The 16,267-nt window shown below is 41.7% G+C and overlaps 1 protein-coding gene across 5 annotated transcripts in view; it reads left to right on the top strand.

Moving 5' to 3' along the window:
• Positions 1–16,267, top strand: part of CFAP61 (cilia and flagella associated protein 61) — a 130,674-nt gene that overhangs the window by 60,594 nt on the left and 53,813 nt on the right. For all 5 annotated transcript variants that reach the window (XM_081205956.1, XM_081205957.1, XM_081205954.1 and 2 more), the window contains one exon: positions 6,385–6,512. In XM_081205956.1, the coding sequence (XP_081062082.1) occupies positions 6,385–6,512 (128 nt within the window). The remainder of the gene's footprint in view (positions 1–6,384; positions 6,513–16,267) is intronic.

Below are 16,267 nucleotides of genomic sequence, written 5' to 3'. Positions count from 1 at the left end.
ATTGATTTAAATCTTGCTCGTTGTGCTAGAGAAAGGAAGTAGTTAATACTGGAGACACTAGCTGTGCTGACATGAGATTTGCAGTATGCCCATGAGTTTGTGAAATAGTGTGCCTCTTCCCCAAAGTCCTGTGTATGCATTTTAAGTGGAGGTTAAAATAGATGGAGTTGACTTGCCTCATGCAAAAGTGATCCTTGAATTTCACACCAGAAATGCCCCCCTTGCCAGCAACTGCCAGAGCAGTAACAGGAGAGCACTCTGCCCTCCCAGGTGGAAACAATGTGACAGGCGGCCACAGCAGGAATGGCTAAGCTCAACACAAGGCCTAGTGCTTGTATTCACAGATAATAAATCTTGCTCTGTTGCATATTAGTTAATGATTACTTGTTCAGGGCTCACAGAATTGGGGTAGCCTTCAAAGGAAGGAAAATGGAAAAAATAAATCTTTATCTTTCCCCTTCTCTTGAATCCTTCTACCATTGTGCCATATAGTATAAAAATTACTTAAAATACATACAAAATATTCAATAGTGCTTTATTGACATGTGACATGGGCATCTAGTTGGCTACTGTAAGAACAGAATCCAAAAGGGCAAAATTCTTGATTCTGTGCATGCTTATGTAGGAGTAAATCCCATTGAATGGAAACGGCATTAGATTGCTATGCAAGCTACAGTAGTACATGCCATTTGTGAAGAATAAAGCAGACTTGCAGTCATTTTTCTTCGGATGGCCTGAAGCAGATTAAGGAAGTAAACCCCCATACCAACCATTTATTAATATACTTTTAACCCACTTTTCAAACAATTTGTATCCCAAAGTGACTCAGATCAATTAAAAAGAGAGAAGGGGGTAAGCGCTGCCATAAGACTTACTGTCATGGCCCTCCAGCTTCCCAGCAGCACATGGGGGAAGGGAGTTCCTGGCCAACTGAGAGAGTACACAGCTCTGCTAACCCTTACCCTTAGACAAAGCTGGCCCTCCAGCTGTTTTGGGACTACAACTCCCGTCATCCCTAGCTGACAGGACCAGTGGTCAGAGGTGATGGGAACTGGAGTCCCAAAACAGCTGGAGGGCCAGGTTTGGTCATGCCTGCCCTTAGACCTTTCTGCTGCCTCCAGGTAAGCAGTTATTTATTGCAGTGCTGCTTTTTCCCAATTAGCCTAAAATTTTTCATAAGTTTCCCTAAGAACAACTCAAAAGTAGCATGTAAGAGCTTTTAGACTAGGGTTTTAAGAAGCTAAAAGTTTACTTAAAAGATATAAAAAGAAGGTAGTTCTTAGGAAGAAGGTTTAAACCCAAGAAAAGTTATATGCACACAAAGGAATCTCCCCAACTTTGAGCAAAAGAACAAAATCCATCCATTTTCTCTGTCTGGACACAGTAAGCTTAGTAAGGATTGACAGTCATAAACTTAGTACCAAAGCATGACACTGGCAGATGTAGTCTGTGACTCATATGCCCCACAATCAAGGTTCAATCAGGTTCTTGGGTGTTAATTCCCAACTGCATACACACTGTGCATGACACATGCATCTTCAGTGGGTTTTCCAGCTCCCACTTTGTTTTTGTTTTTTTAAAAATCATATTTATTAAAGTTTCCGATAGAAATACAAAGAAAAAAGAAAAAGATAAAATACACTTAAAACCTTACTTTCATTACCAACGTTCTGGGACTCCCCCATCCCCCTCCCAACTGTATTCCCCTTTCATTAATTTGGTTCTACAAGCTCTCACTCCCAATTTAAAAACTTAATTTGTTTAACCCAATATCCAATTTGAATTATACAATCTTACCGCCATCCCACATCATTAACAGGGAAAAAAAAGATTTTTCCCCAAGTTCCACCCCAATTTCCTTCCACGAATTCCCTTTTTTTAAACACATCCAATCAAAATAAAATGATATACAAGAATTATATAAAGATATAGAAGATAAAAGATATAAAAAGATTCAAAAAATAGTTACACAGCCTTTGGATTCCCAATCTCCCCCCCCCTTCCCCGGTTTGAATTCCCCATGTCCATCAGTCTGTATGTTGTCAGCCTGGAGGTCTCAAATCCATGGCCAGATTTCTCCCCAATTCCACCTTGCCGGTTTTCTTTTAATTTATTTATTTTAATGATATTTAACTTCAAACGTCCAATCTAAAAAAGGCCTTTAATTTCCTTGTTCTTTACTGCTCCTCCCGTTGTTCTTTCCATGTCGTAGTCAGTCCTTTGTTCTTTTTGTTCCTCACTTTCTCAGGTTTCTTGTCCTGTTCAGCTGCTAAAACGTTCTAATTCAGAAATCTGGTGTCTCTACAGAGGTTATTGTTGTTCAGGAACAAAAACTTACGTCTAGTCCCTTCCTTTCTTCAATAGAAAATTCTATTGTCTCCTTTAGTATAAACACCTCTGTAGACAAAATACTGTTTCAGTTTTGCAGCTTTCCCAGAAGATAACAAGTCCTGTGCGAATCCAAGAGTATTTTTCCACTTACGACCGTTCTTGTAATGTCCCGAAATCCCTCTAGGGGGATTGTAGTAACTTTGTTTCCTCTAATCCAAAAGTCAAGTTGTTGTTCCTTATTTTCGACAGTTTATATCCAAATTGTAGCAAATTGTAACAAAATTAACCAGCAAAGTCCTCATAACAAAGTCCTCTTTATATTCTCCAACTTTGACAGCTACTTTGACAGCTGTCAAAGTCTCTGTCTCTCTTCACCAGGCTCTGCAAATCGCCCCGGTTCCCAGGGGGGGTTACCTTTTCCTTCTCACCCTCCACTCTTCTCCTCCAGCACAGTTCTTATAATTTCCCATCGTGGAATTAATTTTTTTTATCAAGAATATGCTTCTCCTTCGACCTTGGTTGCCCAGTCCTTGTTTTAGAATGTTTACAATGGGGGGAGACTGACTTCCTTTTTGGATCACCCCCGCTCGTGCCGAATCCGAAAAAAAATTCTTTTTTTCTCCTTTTATACCCGGTTTCCCAATTACTCACGGGTTGTTGTTGATAGTCCGAATTTTCAATGGAAGAAGTCAGCGCTCTCCGTCGAATGGCATGCAGCTTCGCTCGGCAGGGAAAGCAGAAGACTCACAGCACCACGCCACTCCCCGGCACCCGATCCGAAGCCTTTAAAAAGGCTCCTTCACGAGTCGGGAGGGCGCTAACGGTGCCAGCCGAGTCACCATGTCCACGGGCTCCGTGCCCGTGGTTTTTAAGGGTCCCCGCGTCGCCGGCGCAGTAGGACCCAGCCCCTGCCGAGCAGACTCCCTCCGGAGCTCGGAGGGAGTCCGCCATTCGGCGATGGCGCTAACCCGGAAGTCCCTTCCAGCTCCCACTTTGAACCCAGACAAGTCAGTTTGGCAAGCCACCCCATAACCCTCAAACAAACCTATACCCCAGGTTTCTGTTTTTATGACATAGTACAGTCTAATAAGGTGAAGTCCATCCTCTTCACACTTACAAACTAAAAAGACAAGACATGCAACGGAAGGGAAGGGAAGTAACAGGAAAAGATAGAGAAGGGCGAGCAGTTTTTCAAGTTCAGAACGAAGTTGTGATTTAGAAGCAGGTGTTTTTATCTAATGGGGTTAGGTTGATTTACCTTTCCTGGTGTTCTTGATGGCTCTTGTCCACCCTATTACAGTTTCATAGAATCATAGAATCATAGAGTTGGAAGAGACCACAAGGGCCATCGAGTCCAACCCCCTGCCAAGCAGGAAACACCATCAGAGCACTCCTGACATATGGTTGTCAAGCCTCTGCTTAAAGACCTCCAAAGAAGGAGACTCCACCACACTCCTTGGCAGCAAATTCCACTGTCGAACAGCTCTTACTGTCAGGAAGTTCTTCCTAATGTTTAGGTGGAATCTTCTTTCTTGTAGTTTGGATCCATTTCCTTGTAGTTTGGATCCATTGCTCCGTGTCCGCTTCTCTGGAGCAGCAGTCTTTTCCTTATTTCAGCATTTGTAGGCAATCCAGCAGTCCTGTCACTGACCACTTCTTCGGATACCCTACAATTACTCCCATCAGCTCTGTCCCATTATGTCATCTACCTAGAAGGATGGGGTGGTAGCAGAGGCCCCTTTTTAAGGCCCCCTGTACCTCCTTGCTGGCTGATAAAGAAGCAGCATTGGAGTCAAGAGACTGTAGCCCCTCAAGCCTTTGCCCTTCTCTTTCTCTCCCCAGAAAACCACTCTCCTTCCTCTGTTCCTACCTCTGAGCTCCATGAGCTCATCTTTAAAAGCAACAGCTGCTCCAGGCCCTGCCATTCTCTAGGCTCAGCCTGCTGAGTTGCAGCAGTACTCCGGCTTCTGTAGAGGGTGGATTGGTGTCTCTTTAACGGGGCAGCCGTTGTAACGGGCAGATATTCAGTGCATGTCTACACAACCGATCACTAATGTTAACTATCAACACACACACAAATTTCTGAGAATTGTTTTTCATATGAGTGCTAAGAATTTTGTTAGAGATCTCTTCCCATTCAACAACAATTCAGAGATCCCAAGTAAGAAGGAAGAATTAAACTAGTATGTCTGCAGTGCTGCTGTACCTGAAATACATCTTTTGAAATTACTAGGTATGTAATCATCAAAGAATGTTGTAGAACATATAAAGGAATATTTTTAGGGACACCATTTGACTGATACTAGTCGCTGACATTGGCCACTGGATGTCATGATTGCACTGCAAAAGTATTATCAGAGGAAAAACATATATCTGGAGTTTAAAAAAAAAACATTCTTAAAAAGAACACACATTTAAATTGTTAACACTTTTATCTTCAGGAATATGTTTCCTTTATTTGGATTCTGTACTGGAATTTTGTGGTTTTTCAGGCCAGCAAAGTGAGTCAGCAGCTAAACCTGTTCACAGAATCCAATTTTTAACTCTGCTTAAAACTTTAGAGCAGCTCCAAGCACTAGCATCGTTGTGAGCAACAGCAGTGTCACACCTAGAATCACAAAATCATAGAATTGTAGAGTTGGAAGGGGTCATCCAGTCTAACCCCCTGCAAGGCAGGAATCTCAATTAGAGCATACAAGACAGATCATAAGACAGACCTCTGGTTAAATATCTCCAAGGAAGGAGAGTCCACTGCAGATGTAGCTGTCAAACAGCTCTTCCTGTCAGAAAGTTCTTCCTGATGTTTAGTCTGAATCTCATTTCTTGTAACTTGAATCCATTGGTTTGGGTCCTGGCTTCCAGAGGAGGAGAAAACAAGCTTGCTCCTTCATCCGTGTGACAGCCCTTTAGATATTTGAAGATGGCTATCATATCTCCTCTCAGACCCCTCTTTTCCAGACTAAACATACCCAGTTTGCTCAACTGTTCCTCATCAGGCCTGGTTTCCAGACCCTTGATCATCTTGGTCGCCCTCCCCTGCACACATTCCAGCTTGTCATTATCCTTCTTAAATTGTGCCCAGAACCGGACACAGTGTTCCAGGTATGGTTTGAAACTGCTGGAAAGATTAAGGCTTTTACTTCCCTTGATGTGGACACTCGACTTTTGTTGATGAAGCCTAGAATAGCTTTAGCTTATTTTACTGCTGCATCACATTCGTGGTCTACTAAGACCCCTAAATCCTTTATTAGTGTACTACTGGCAAGCCAGGTGTCCCCCATCTTATATTTGTGTGCTGGTTCTTCCTGCCTAAGTGTAGAACCTTACATTTGTCCCTGTTGAAATTTATTTTGTTAGTTTGGGCTTAGTTCTCCAAAGCTATTTTAATATGGTATTTATATTGGCTTGCTACAATGGTCAGCTGTCTTTCACAACAATGGCTCATCATTTTCAATAAATTTTCTGTTCTTTTCTCATAGGAATGAAATTAAGTATATCACAAATTGTTTACTCTTGATCTGTGGTGGCAGCTCCATAGAAGTACAATGTATGCCATTCCTTCAAATTTTGGAATATCTATGTATGGTTGATAGGGACGCGGGTGGCGCTGTGGGTAAAACCTCAGCGCCTAGGACTTGCCGATTGCATGGTCGGCGGTTCGAATCCCCGCGGCGGGGTGCGCTCCCGTCTTTCGGTCCCAGCTCCTGCCCACCTAGCAGTTCGAAAGCACCTCCAGGTGCAAGTAGATAAGTAGGGACCGCTTACCAGCGGGAAGGTAAACGGCGTTCCGTGTGCTGCGCTGGCTCGCCAGATGCAGCTTGTCACGCTGGCCACGTGACCCGGAAGTGTCTGCGGACAGCGCTGGCTCCCGGCCTCTAGAGTGAGATGAGCGCACAACCCTAGAGTCTGTCAAGACTGGACCGTACGGGCAGGGGTACCTTTACCTTTACCTTTATGTATGGTTGAGACTGTTCCCTTAGTAATGCTGTTAGAAATCATTTAAAGAGTTCTCATCATTTTGTCATCACTTCTTTTTGTTAACTCCTCTTGCAGGTAAAGTATGCATTGAACCACTTTAATCGGAAGTTGTCCTTGGAGCCTAAAGTGTCGGTGAATGCTAGAATTGTAGTAGTTGGGGCATCAAATGTGGGAATCTCCTTCCTAGAAACATTGACTTTTTGGTAAGTATTTAATGTGTGTAGCTTCTTATAATTAGGGAAATCCTGTATGCTTTAATATTTCTCTGTTTTTTTTTCTACATTTGAGTTTCTTCAGCTTTTCTAACTTACTTGTGCTACTGTGACCCAAAGCTCTGTGTGCCCATTGAGTCTTTTCCCCTTCCACCTTCACTCCCATGTTGGGGATTCTCAGGCTGCCTCTGGTGTGTATACAACAAATAAGATTGCTCTGGGTACCTAGAGGTGTTTCCTGCAGCAAGCACTTACAGGGTAGGCAACATACCCCTTACAGCGAAACATTAGAAATGGGAATATTCACTTAATCCCACTCATTGCTTGCAGGGGGCTTCCTTCCTTCTTCCTTTGCAGAATTTATGCCCTGGGAATGCAGAGGTGAGGAGAAGAGTAAGTTGCCAGCTAGAGAATGAGGGATGTATGATGACTGTAACACTTTCCTCCCAGCCAGAATACCAACATGGAACAGATCTGCTTAGTGCATAGTGGCGTTCTCAAATTAACCTTCCCACCTTTTCCCTCTACTTTCCTTCCCTTTCATGCATAGTCTTTTAAACTGGTTGCTTGAGGAAAGGTCCTGGGTCTTATTTTGACTTGCACAAAGCAAATACTATAGGTGATTTAGAAATAAATGTGCATGTCTGTTTACGTGCAGAGGGGAGGCTCAGCCAAGCTGGGCATTGTAGACATGTCTGTGTGGTTATTTTAAGAAGCACATACATCTTCCCCTCCAGATGGGTGGGGTATTAATAATAATAATAATTTTTAAAAATGTTTGTGATGGGAAAGCAGTGTAAAAGCAGTGTACCCATGGCAAGCAAGTTTGCCTCATAAAGTGTGGACAGTAATGCATGGGGGTTCAGATAGCCCTATCTGTAAAGTGAGTCTCTTGCTCTAAGGGTAACTCACAATGTGTTTATTTTAAAGTATTTTAGCCAACATTTCTAGTTTTTGCACTCAAGGTGGTTTACAGCATAAGAGTTTAAGGCTGAACCCTATGTATGCTTGCTTGAACTCAGTATAATTTACTTTTGATTAAACATAAATAACATTGCAAAACAAATAATTAAAACAGTACTTGAAACTATTGTTGTTCATGCTCTCATAACTTCCAAATGAGATTACAGTGGTACCTCGGGTTAAGTACTTAATTCGTTCTGGAGGTCCGTTCTTAACCTGAAACTGTTCTTAACCTGAAGCACCACTTTAGCTAATGGGGCCTCCCGCTGCCGCCACGCTGCCAGAGCATGATTTCTGTTCTCATCCTGAAGCAAAGTTCTTAACCCAAGGTAATATTTCTGGGTTAGCGGAGTCTGTAACCTGAAGCGTATGTAACCTGAGGTACCACTGTACTGCAATGAGTCTGCCTTTGATGACTTCTCAGGCACTTGAGTTTGTCCAAAAACGTTTTGTTAGATTGTTGATGAAGATGGGTCATACAGAATACATCTCACCAGTTCTTAATTAAACTACTGCCGATCATTTCCAAGCACAATTCAAACTTCTGTTGCTTAGCTTTAAAACCAACAGAGTTTGGGAACTAGGGTATTTGAAGGAATGCCTACAGCTACTGAAAATAAAACTGTAGGAGTCTTCAGCAAAAGTATCTCTGTGTTTTTATTTTTTGTATACATAATTTTAGGTGAGCTTTTCATTCAGACAATTTCCCATAGTTTTGCCTGCAAACATGCCAAATATGCACTCTTTAAGTCCTTCCAGAACCAAGCCACCATTATTTCTACTACCACTAGCATATATCCTACAACAAACAAGCATATGTTCCTCAACAAATGCATTTAATAATATTTAATAATGCTAATTGTGGAGTTTTCATGGTGGCTTCACCTATTACTTTATTTATTTTTTGAAATATGGTGTCTCCGAATTTTGTAAATAAAATCAAACCTCTAAAAATAAACAAATTAAAAAATACCACAGCAGCAAAGAAGTATCATGCCATTTAAACAGGCCTGGAAAAATGAAATCAATTTCCCTTCTTTAGTCCTTTTGTGGGACAAAGGCAGTAATTGCAGACCTACTCACAGTGACACACACCAGAGCAAGACCTGAGCCAAGAAGGTGAACAAACTGGACAGGACAATGTTCTGGGATTTTAAAACTGGCCACAATTTTATTGATTCCAGATATAGGTTGGATTTGGCTTAGGCATTGGGTATATATCCCTCACAGACCCGCTGGTGGGGGGCTATCACATGATAGCCTCAAGCCCAGGATTAATGGGTCATCTGCAAGCTGGAGGTCAACACGTATGACCCTCCCAAGCCACTAAAGGAAGCTCTATAGCACATCTACCACATGCCTTGGCTTTTGGACAGAGGCTTCCTAGTAGATCCCTCTAACAGTGTAGCATGTTATCGCACAGTTCTGAGGTGAGAGTGATGCACCACTGCAACACACACATGTTGTTAGAGTAGAAGGATTCCACCTTATCCGCCAAAGTTGTGACTGCTGCTGTGGGGAAGGCAAACATGCCAAATGCCAATCTGTTTGGAGGAAAATTTCTTCCTGGTTCTGAAAAGGGTGACCATTACTGAACCGCAGCAAAGTCAATGAATGCAGTGCCCTAGAAGGAAAAGGTTAGCACACACAAACCCACAGCATCATTGAATATGTGGCAGGTAGGGAGGGTTGTTCTTCGGCCAACTGCAGTCTCTGGGATTGGGTGCAGCCGGCTTCTATCAGGTCCCAAGCCCTGCTCACCTGACCTGGCCAGTTTGGCCATAATTCAAATGAACAGGTGGCGGGAAAGCCTGCTAATCTCCAGCAGCTGGCCTAGGAATTCCCCAAGGGCTGACCACCTAGCCCTGGCATTGCTCCCTAGGGGTAGGACTTTGGCATAACAGGCCACAACAACCACCCAGTGTGTGATGAGGGAAGTTGCATCTACCCTATCTTCCACCTTACCTCTCTGTGCCTTGTGGCTCCAGAGGTTTTTCTCTCAGCCCAGCTCACTTCCAACTTAGCTATGAGAAAAGTGGAAAAATAAAGAAAAATGAGAAAATGGAAAGCTATTGCGGTATAGTGGTTAGTGTGTCTGACTGGCACCTGGGAGACCAAGGTTCAAATCATCACTCAGCCATGAAGCTCACCGGTTGTGGGAATTAAATGAGGAAAGGGAGACCCATGTATGCCTCCTTGAACTCCAGGGAGAAAAAGGTGGGATATAAAGGCAATAAGTAAAATAAAGATAAAAGTGCTAACACTAGAGCAACTGAACATAAGGAGGTTTATTTCCGTTTAAAAATTAGTCAACCTGCCTTAGATGTAAGCAAACATGTTAAGAACAAACTTATTTTTTTTTAATCATATTTATTAGAGTTTCCAATAATATAGAAATATAACAGAAAAGAAAAGATAGAAAAGATAGAAATATATTTAAAACCTTACTTTCGTTACCTTCTTTCTAGGACTCCCTCCTCCCCCTCCCGACTATATTCCCCTTTCAATTAATTTGGTTCCACAAGCTCTCACTCCCAGTTTAAAACTTAATATGTTTAACCCATTAACCAATTTAAGTTATACAATCTTACCATCACCCCTCATCGTTAACAGAAAAAGAAAAAAGATTTTTCCCCAAGATCTGCCCCAATTTCTTTCCACGAATTCCCTTTTTTAAAACATGTCAAATCAAAATACCATGATATACAAAAGTTATATAAAGAAATAGAAGATAAAAAATATAAGAAGGTTCAAAAAGATGGTTACATAGCCTTTGGATTCCAAAACTCCCCCCTCCCTTCCCCGGTTTGAATTCCCCATGTCCATCAGTCTATATGTTGTCAGCCTGGAGGTCTCCAGTCCATGGCCAGATTTTTTCCCATTCCACCTTGCCGGTTTTCTTTTAATTTATTTATTTTAATGATGTTTAACTTCAAAAATCCAGTCTAATAGAGGCCTTTAATTTCCTTGGTCTTTGCTGCTCCTCCCATTGTTCTTTCCGTGTCGTAGTTAGTCCTTTGTTCTTTTTATTCCTTACTTTCTCAGGTTTCTTGTCTTGTTCAGCTGCTAAAACGTTCTTATTCCGAGATCTGGTATCTCTACAGAGGTTTGTTGTTCAGGAACAAAAACTTACGTCCAGTCCCTTCCTTTCTTCAATAGAAAATTCTATTGTCTCCTTTTAATGTAAACACCTCTGTAGACAAAATACTATTTCAGTTTTGCAGCTTTCCCAAAAGATAAGTCCTGTACGAATCCCAGAGTAGTTTTCCACGTACGACCACTTGTAATGTCCCGAAACCCCTCTAGGGGAATTGTAGTAACTTTGTATCCTCTAATCCAAAAGTCAAATTGTTGTTCCTTATTTTCCGACAGTTTATATCCATATTATGTCAAATTGTAACAGAATTAGCCAGCAAAATCCTTGTAACAAAGTCCTCTTTATATTCTCCAGCTTTGACAGCTACTTTGACAGCTGTCAAAGTCTCCGTCTCTCTTCGCCAGGCTCTACGAATCGCCCCGGTTCCCAGGGGGGGTTGCATTTTCCCTCTCACCCTCCACTCTTCTCCTCCAGCACAATTCTTGTAATTTCCCATCGTGGAATTAATGATTTTTATCAGCAATAAACTTCTCTTTCGATCTTGGTTACCCAGTCCTTGTTTTAGAATGTTTACAATCAGGGGGGGACTGACTTCCTTTTTAGATCACCCCCGCTCATGCCGAATCCGAAATTTTTTTCTTTTTTTTCTCCTTTTGTACCCGGTTTCCCAATTACTCACGGGTTGTTGTTGATAGTCCGAATTTCCAATGGAAGAAGCCAGCGCTCTCTGTCGAATGGCATGCGGCTGCGCTCGGCAGGGGAAGCGGTGGACTCAAAGCACCACGCCACTCCCCGGCACCCGATCCGAAGCCTTTAAAAAGGCTCCTTCACGAGTCGGGAGGGCGCTAGCGGTACCAGCCGAGTCCCCATGTCCACGGGCTCCGTGCCCGTGGTTTTTAAGGGTCCCCGCGTCGCCGGCGCGGTAGGACCCAGCCCCTGCCGAGCAGACTCCCTCCGGAGCTTGGAGGGAGTCCGCCATTTGGCGATGGCGCCAACCCGGAAGTCTCCATGTTAAGAACAAACTTAGAATAGAATCATAGAATTGCAGAGTTGGAAGGGGGCTGAAGGATCATCTTGTCCACCCAGCAACCTCCAAGGAAGGAGAATCCATAACCTCTCAAGGGAGTCCCTTCCACTGTCGAACAGCTCTTACTGTCAGAAAGTTTTTCCTGATGTTTATTTAGAATCACCTTCTTTGTAACTTGAATCCACTGGTTTGAGTCCTACCCTCCAGAGCAGGAGAAAACATCTTCCACATGGCAGCCCTTGAGATATTTGAAGATGGCTATCCTATCTCCTCTGAGTCTCCTCTTTCTCAGGCTAGACATACCCAACTCCCTCAACCGTTCCTCATAAGATTGTTTTCCAGACCTTTTATTATCTTGGTCTCCCTTCTCCGTAGCAAATGTACCCTCCAGATGTTGATGTGCTCCAACTCTCAGTATCCCTGAACAATGACCACCCCCTTGGCTACCCCTGCTCTATGCCATGCAATTTAGGCCTTTTAAACTCCGCCTTCCTCTTTCCCACACCTTGGTTCATCTAAACCAGGGTAGATAACTTTTTGTTGTCCTTATGTTGGATTCCAACTGACATCAGCGACAGCCAGCATGACCCAGTGATGAAGGATGCTGGGACCTGTGGAACAATGTAGTACAATGGCTACCACAGGGTAGCCAACCCTATTTTAAATAATATGCATTCCCTCCTGTATAATTCTGCTATCCATTTCCATCTCCTTTGATACACAATATTCTTTATGACCAGTCCCTGAGTAGGCATTCCTTGTGAGATTGTAGCACCACATATACACTATTAAGCTCTGGAATCAGGGTGAAAAGCTTGCGCTTTGTGGGTTTTTGTTTTTGTTTTAATCTATTCCCTTTCTTTCCTAGCTCGCTGTCCCCTTGATTGTTCGCCTTTTTGAAAGGTTATTTTAAAGACTGCAGCCTGCTGCCAGAGATAGGTTTTTTGTGTGTGTAGATTTTCATATGTATTTTTGCTAAAGGTCAGTGTAAAGCTACTAAAAATACCAAACAGTATTAAAATACCAAATCAGAGCTGTCCAATTATGAATAAAATCAGTACAAAAGCAGTTTCTCAAAATATATCAAGGAAGGAGAAGCTAAGCCATGTATATCCTCTGTATATTTGTGGTTGAAGCTGTACAACACCATTCAGGAAGGTCAAGAGATTGAATTTTTTAAAAAAATTAAATTTATTTTTTTAAAATAGTTTTTCAGTTTAAAGTTTTGCAGTCAATTACCAACAACCAACATAATCTTCCTGATTTCTGATTCTTCTGGTTATTTTTGCCATTTTGGCATAATCCATCAACTTAATCTGCCATTTTTCTCTGGTAGGGAAGATTGAATTATTTTTGGATTATTATATAGTTCATTTTTTCTTTTAATATCTTGCCTATATTTAACTATATGACGAGCCTTATTGTATATATTATATATTACGTATAAGGTGTGTTTGCGTGAAAGCACAAACACTCAAAGTGTGTCTGGGGGCAGGAGTGCGCATGGAAGCCCCGCTCCTCATGCCCTCAGATGCATGCTGCTCCCCTTCCTTCTCCAATCATCTCCATGTTGTGTGGGGTAGGTCTGCAAAAGGCTTCTGTTCACAGAAGTAGACGACCTCACATGATCAGGGACCCTAATTTATCAGCATCCCGGATCACATGAAGGGTTCTGTTTGTGTTCAAGTGAAAGCAAGTAGAAGGCCACTGCATAATTCATACAAGGTCATCCCTGCAGTTATGCTGGTCACCTTTAATCCACTAGCAGGAGCAGTACAAAGGGCACAACTCTTTTGCAAAACAACAACAATGAGCTAGTGAATATCTCTTTTTCGTTGCATGTCCTGTTTTGGTTCTAACATGAGTTTGGGAGCTACTATGTGAAAGACCTTTAAAATCAATCAAGCATAGAAATCTAGCTTCCCTACATCCTAGTCCAGCAAATTCCCTAGAATGACTATTTTGACTCTGTATTATTATTAATTACCTTCCCTTCACCCTAAGGTCCCAGGGCAGGTGACAACATTTAAACATGAAAACACAATATGTTTAAAAGAACTTAGAATCACAAAAACTATTGGTTTTAATCTTGTATTTTTCGGTAAAAGATAAAATACTAGATATAATACAAAGGAGAATTCCCTGGATGCCTAGATTCAGGTTTGGGGGCAAGTACTCTTTGGTGAGAGAGCTCCAGCAGAAACTTAAAATCACAAAATATGCAGTACAGAAAGCATGGAAATATACCCTGTTAGGCCTTAAAAATATCCCCTTATAAGTTGCTTCCAAAATTCCCCATTTTCCTTAGCCTTGAAAGAGACCACATGTTTAGTAAGTTAAAAATGGCTTACTTACAAACTCTTTAAAGATCAGATTCATACAGCAGCAAGAAAAGACAAACAGTTTAACTTGGGTTCCAAAACCATGCACGTTTCTTAATTACACAGTCTAAGCTTGGAACATCCAGCTTGGATCTCCTTACTGGTAGAGTTTCCCCTATCATCAGTTCCTTGGTTATTGGCTATAAAATTGAAAACACTAGTGCCTTGTTGCATATACCTGCGTCTCCGCTCCTCCACCTGCAGCTGCTGGGTGACCTTGGGCCAGTCACACTTCTTTGAAGTCTCTCAGCCCCACTCACCTCACAGAGGGTTTGTTGTGGTGGAGGAAGGGAAAGGAGATTGTTAGCCGCTTTGAGACTCCTGAAGGGGAGTGAAAGGCGGGATATCAAATCCAAACTCCTCCTCCTCCTCCTCCTCCTCCTCCTCTTCTTCTTCTTCTTCTTCTTCATGCAGTAGTTTGCACAGTGCTAAAATAGGGACAATCTGTAGCAGTTCTCATGCGTTTGCAGGCTCTTGTGTAAGAGAAATAATATATTTGTATTTAATTTCATGCCTTTCCTATGCAGCATTCTAGTCCATAGCATAAAATACTGTAGTCTTTCTGTGACGAAAAATATATTATTATATAAAGCAAAACATCCTAAAAGCAAGCAAGCAAAAGTAAGCAGTTAAAGCAGGAGCAGAATATACACTAAAATCAAGATTCTAAATTGGTTTGCTTAACTAAAATCATTTTTACCCCTACCCCACAAGCAGGTGGTATCTCACTAGGTATAATTCCACATCCTGGATGTCGTAACCAATAAGGCGCTCTCTTGGGTGTCCACTAGCCACATGAAAGAGGGCCTCCGAAATGGAACAAAGTTTTCAGATACAATCACATTGCAGGGTGGGAATCTGATATATTCTGGATATTTTAAGATGCACTAATAAAATATGCCTTGTTATAACCACATTTTTATCCTGAGCAGTCACTTTTATAAATCCACACAATGCTGCAGTTTTATAATTCATTCCTGAATTTATGTACACTCCTAGGACCTGGATATTAAGTCCACTCAGCCTTTCTTGATTTTCTTGCAGGAGAGACACATGCTAAAAATAGAATCAATTTTAAACCTAATCTTTAAAAAGGAAGCCATTTCCTCTTCATTATTCTTACTGCCTAATTATTTCGCATAAGCAGTTAGCACAGGAGCAGACAAATATAATTCATTTTCAGGCATGCTAGTTACTGTGATTAGGGCTTTGAAAAGATTTAAAATATAAATGTTTTTTAAAATGCTGGAAAGATATACCCCCCCTCTTTTTTTTACTTTTGTTAAGGTGCTAACATTAGTCACTGCTGTTTTTGTAGCAGAAAACTGCAAGCTAGAGCAGCATCTCAGCTTATTACCAGAGCATGGAAATAGGCTAAGGAGCATTCCTTTAAAATGTGTATATCCCACTGAGATAGAAAATACCTCCTGCATTTCTCACTGGTGCTTCTTTATTTTCAGTAGAGTGGGCATAAAGAGGTTTTAGTAGCAAGGTGTTGCCTTAATGGGTCTTATAGACATTGTTTTCATTTTCCTCTCATGCTTCTCCAGTTATGGAAGTGGGGCTATGAGGGGCCCTTATACATCACAAGCCATGTTCCATTACTGATACAGCTTCTGCATTTCTGAAGGACCAGGGATCACAATTTCAAGGGTGCACTGTCAGTTGTGAATGCCACATTAATATTTTAATTGCCAGCTTTCCCAATAACCATGGAACTGACGATAGGGGAAAAGTTGTATCTCTCAAAATAAATATCTATATTGCAGGGGGAAATGGTCACTTAAATGTGCACGCACCATTCACAGTGGATAGCACTTCCCTTGCTAATATATAGATACATTTCGTAAAAGCACTGATTTTCTGTTTAGAATGAATTCTTATTTCCTTTTCCTTCCTTTGGGGCTGTTTAGCTGTCTAAAAATAGCTTAGAAATTGCATGCTTCCAAAACCTAACTTGTGACAGAATAGCTACAAGTCCTGTTATCTTGTAGCCCAATATTACACAATATCCTGCACAGCTGTCTTGTTTGGCAATAAGTAGCATAATGCTTGCTGTTTAATTAGGCTTTTTATCTTACATTTGTCTGAGAATGTCAGGAGTCTTCCATGTCGCCTGCTGCTAATTAGTTGACTAATTAAATAGTTAGTGCTTACTTGCTGATCACAGGGCTAACATGTAATGAATGTTTTAGTAATTGTTATTGTTTTATGCTATCTGCCTTTTGCCACATGAATTGGCTGAAATATGTGCCCCCTTTCCCCCACTGTTTCCCCC

This window comes from Podarcis bocagei (assembly GCF_964188305.1).
Source record: "Podarcis bocagei genome assembly, chromosome: 8".
Taxonomy (NCBI): domain Eukaryota; kingdom Metazoa; phylum Chordata; class Lepidosauria; order Squamata; family Lacertidae; genus Podarcis; species Podarcis bocagei.
The sequence above is the reverse complement of the archived record's forward strand: the minus strand, read 5'-3'. Positions and strand labels throughout refer to the sequence as shown.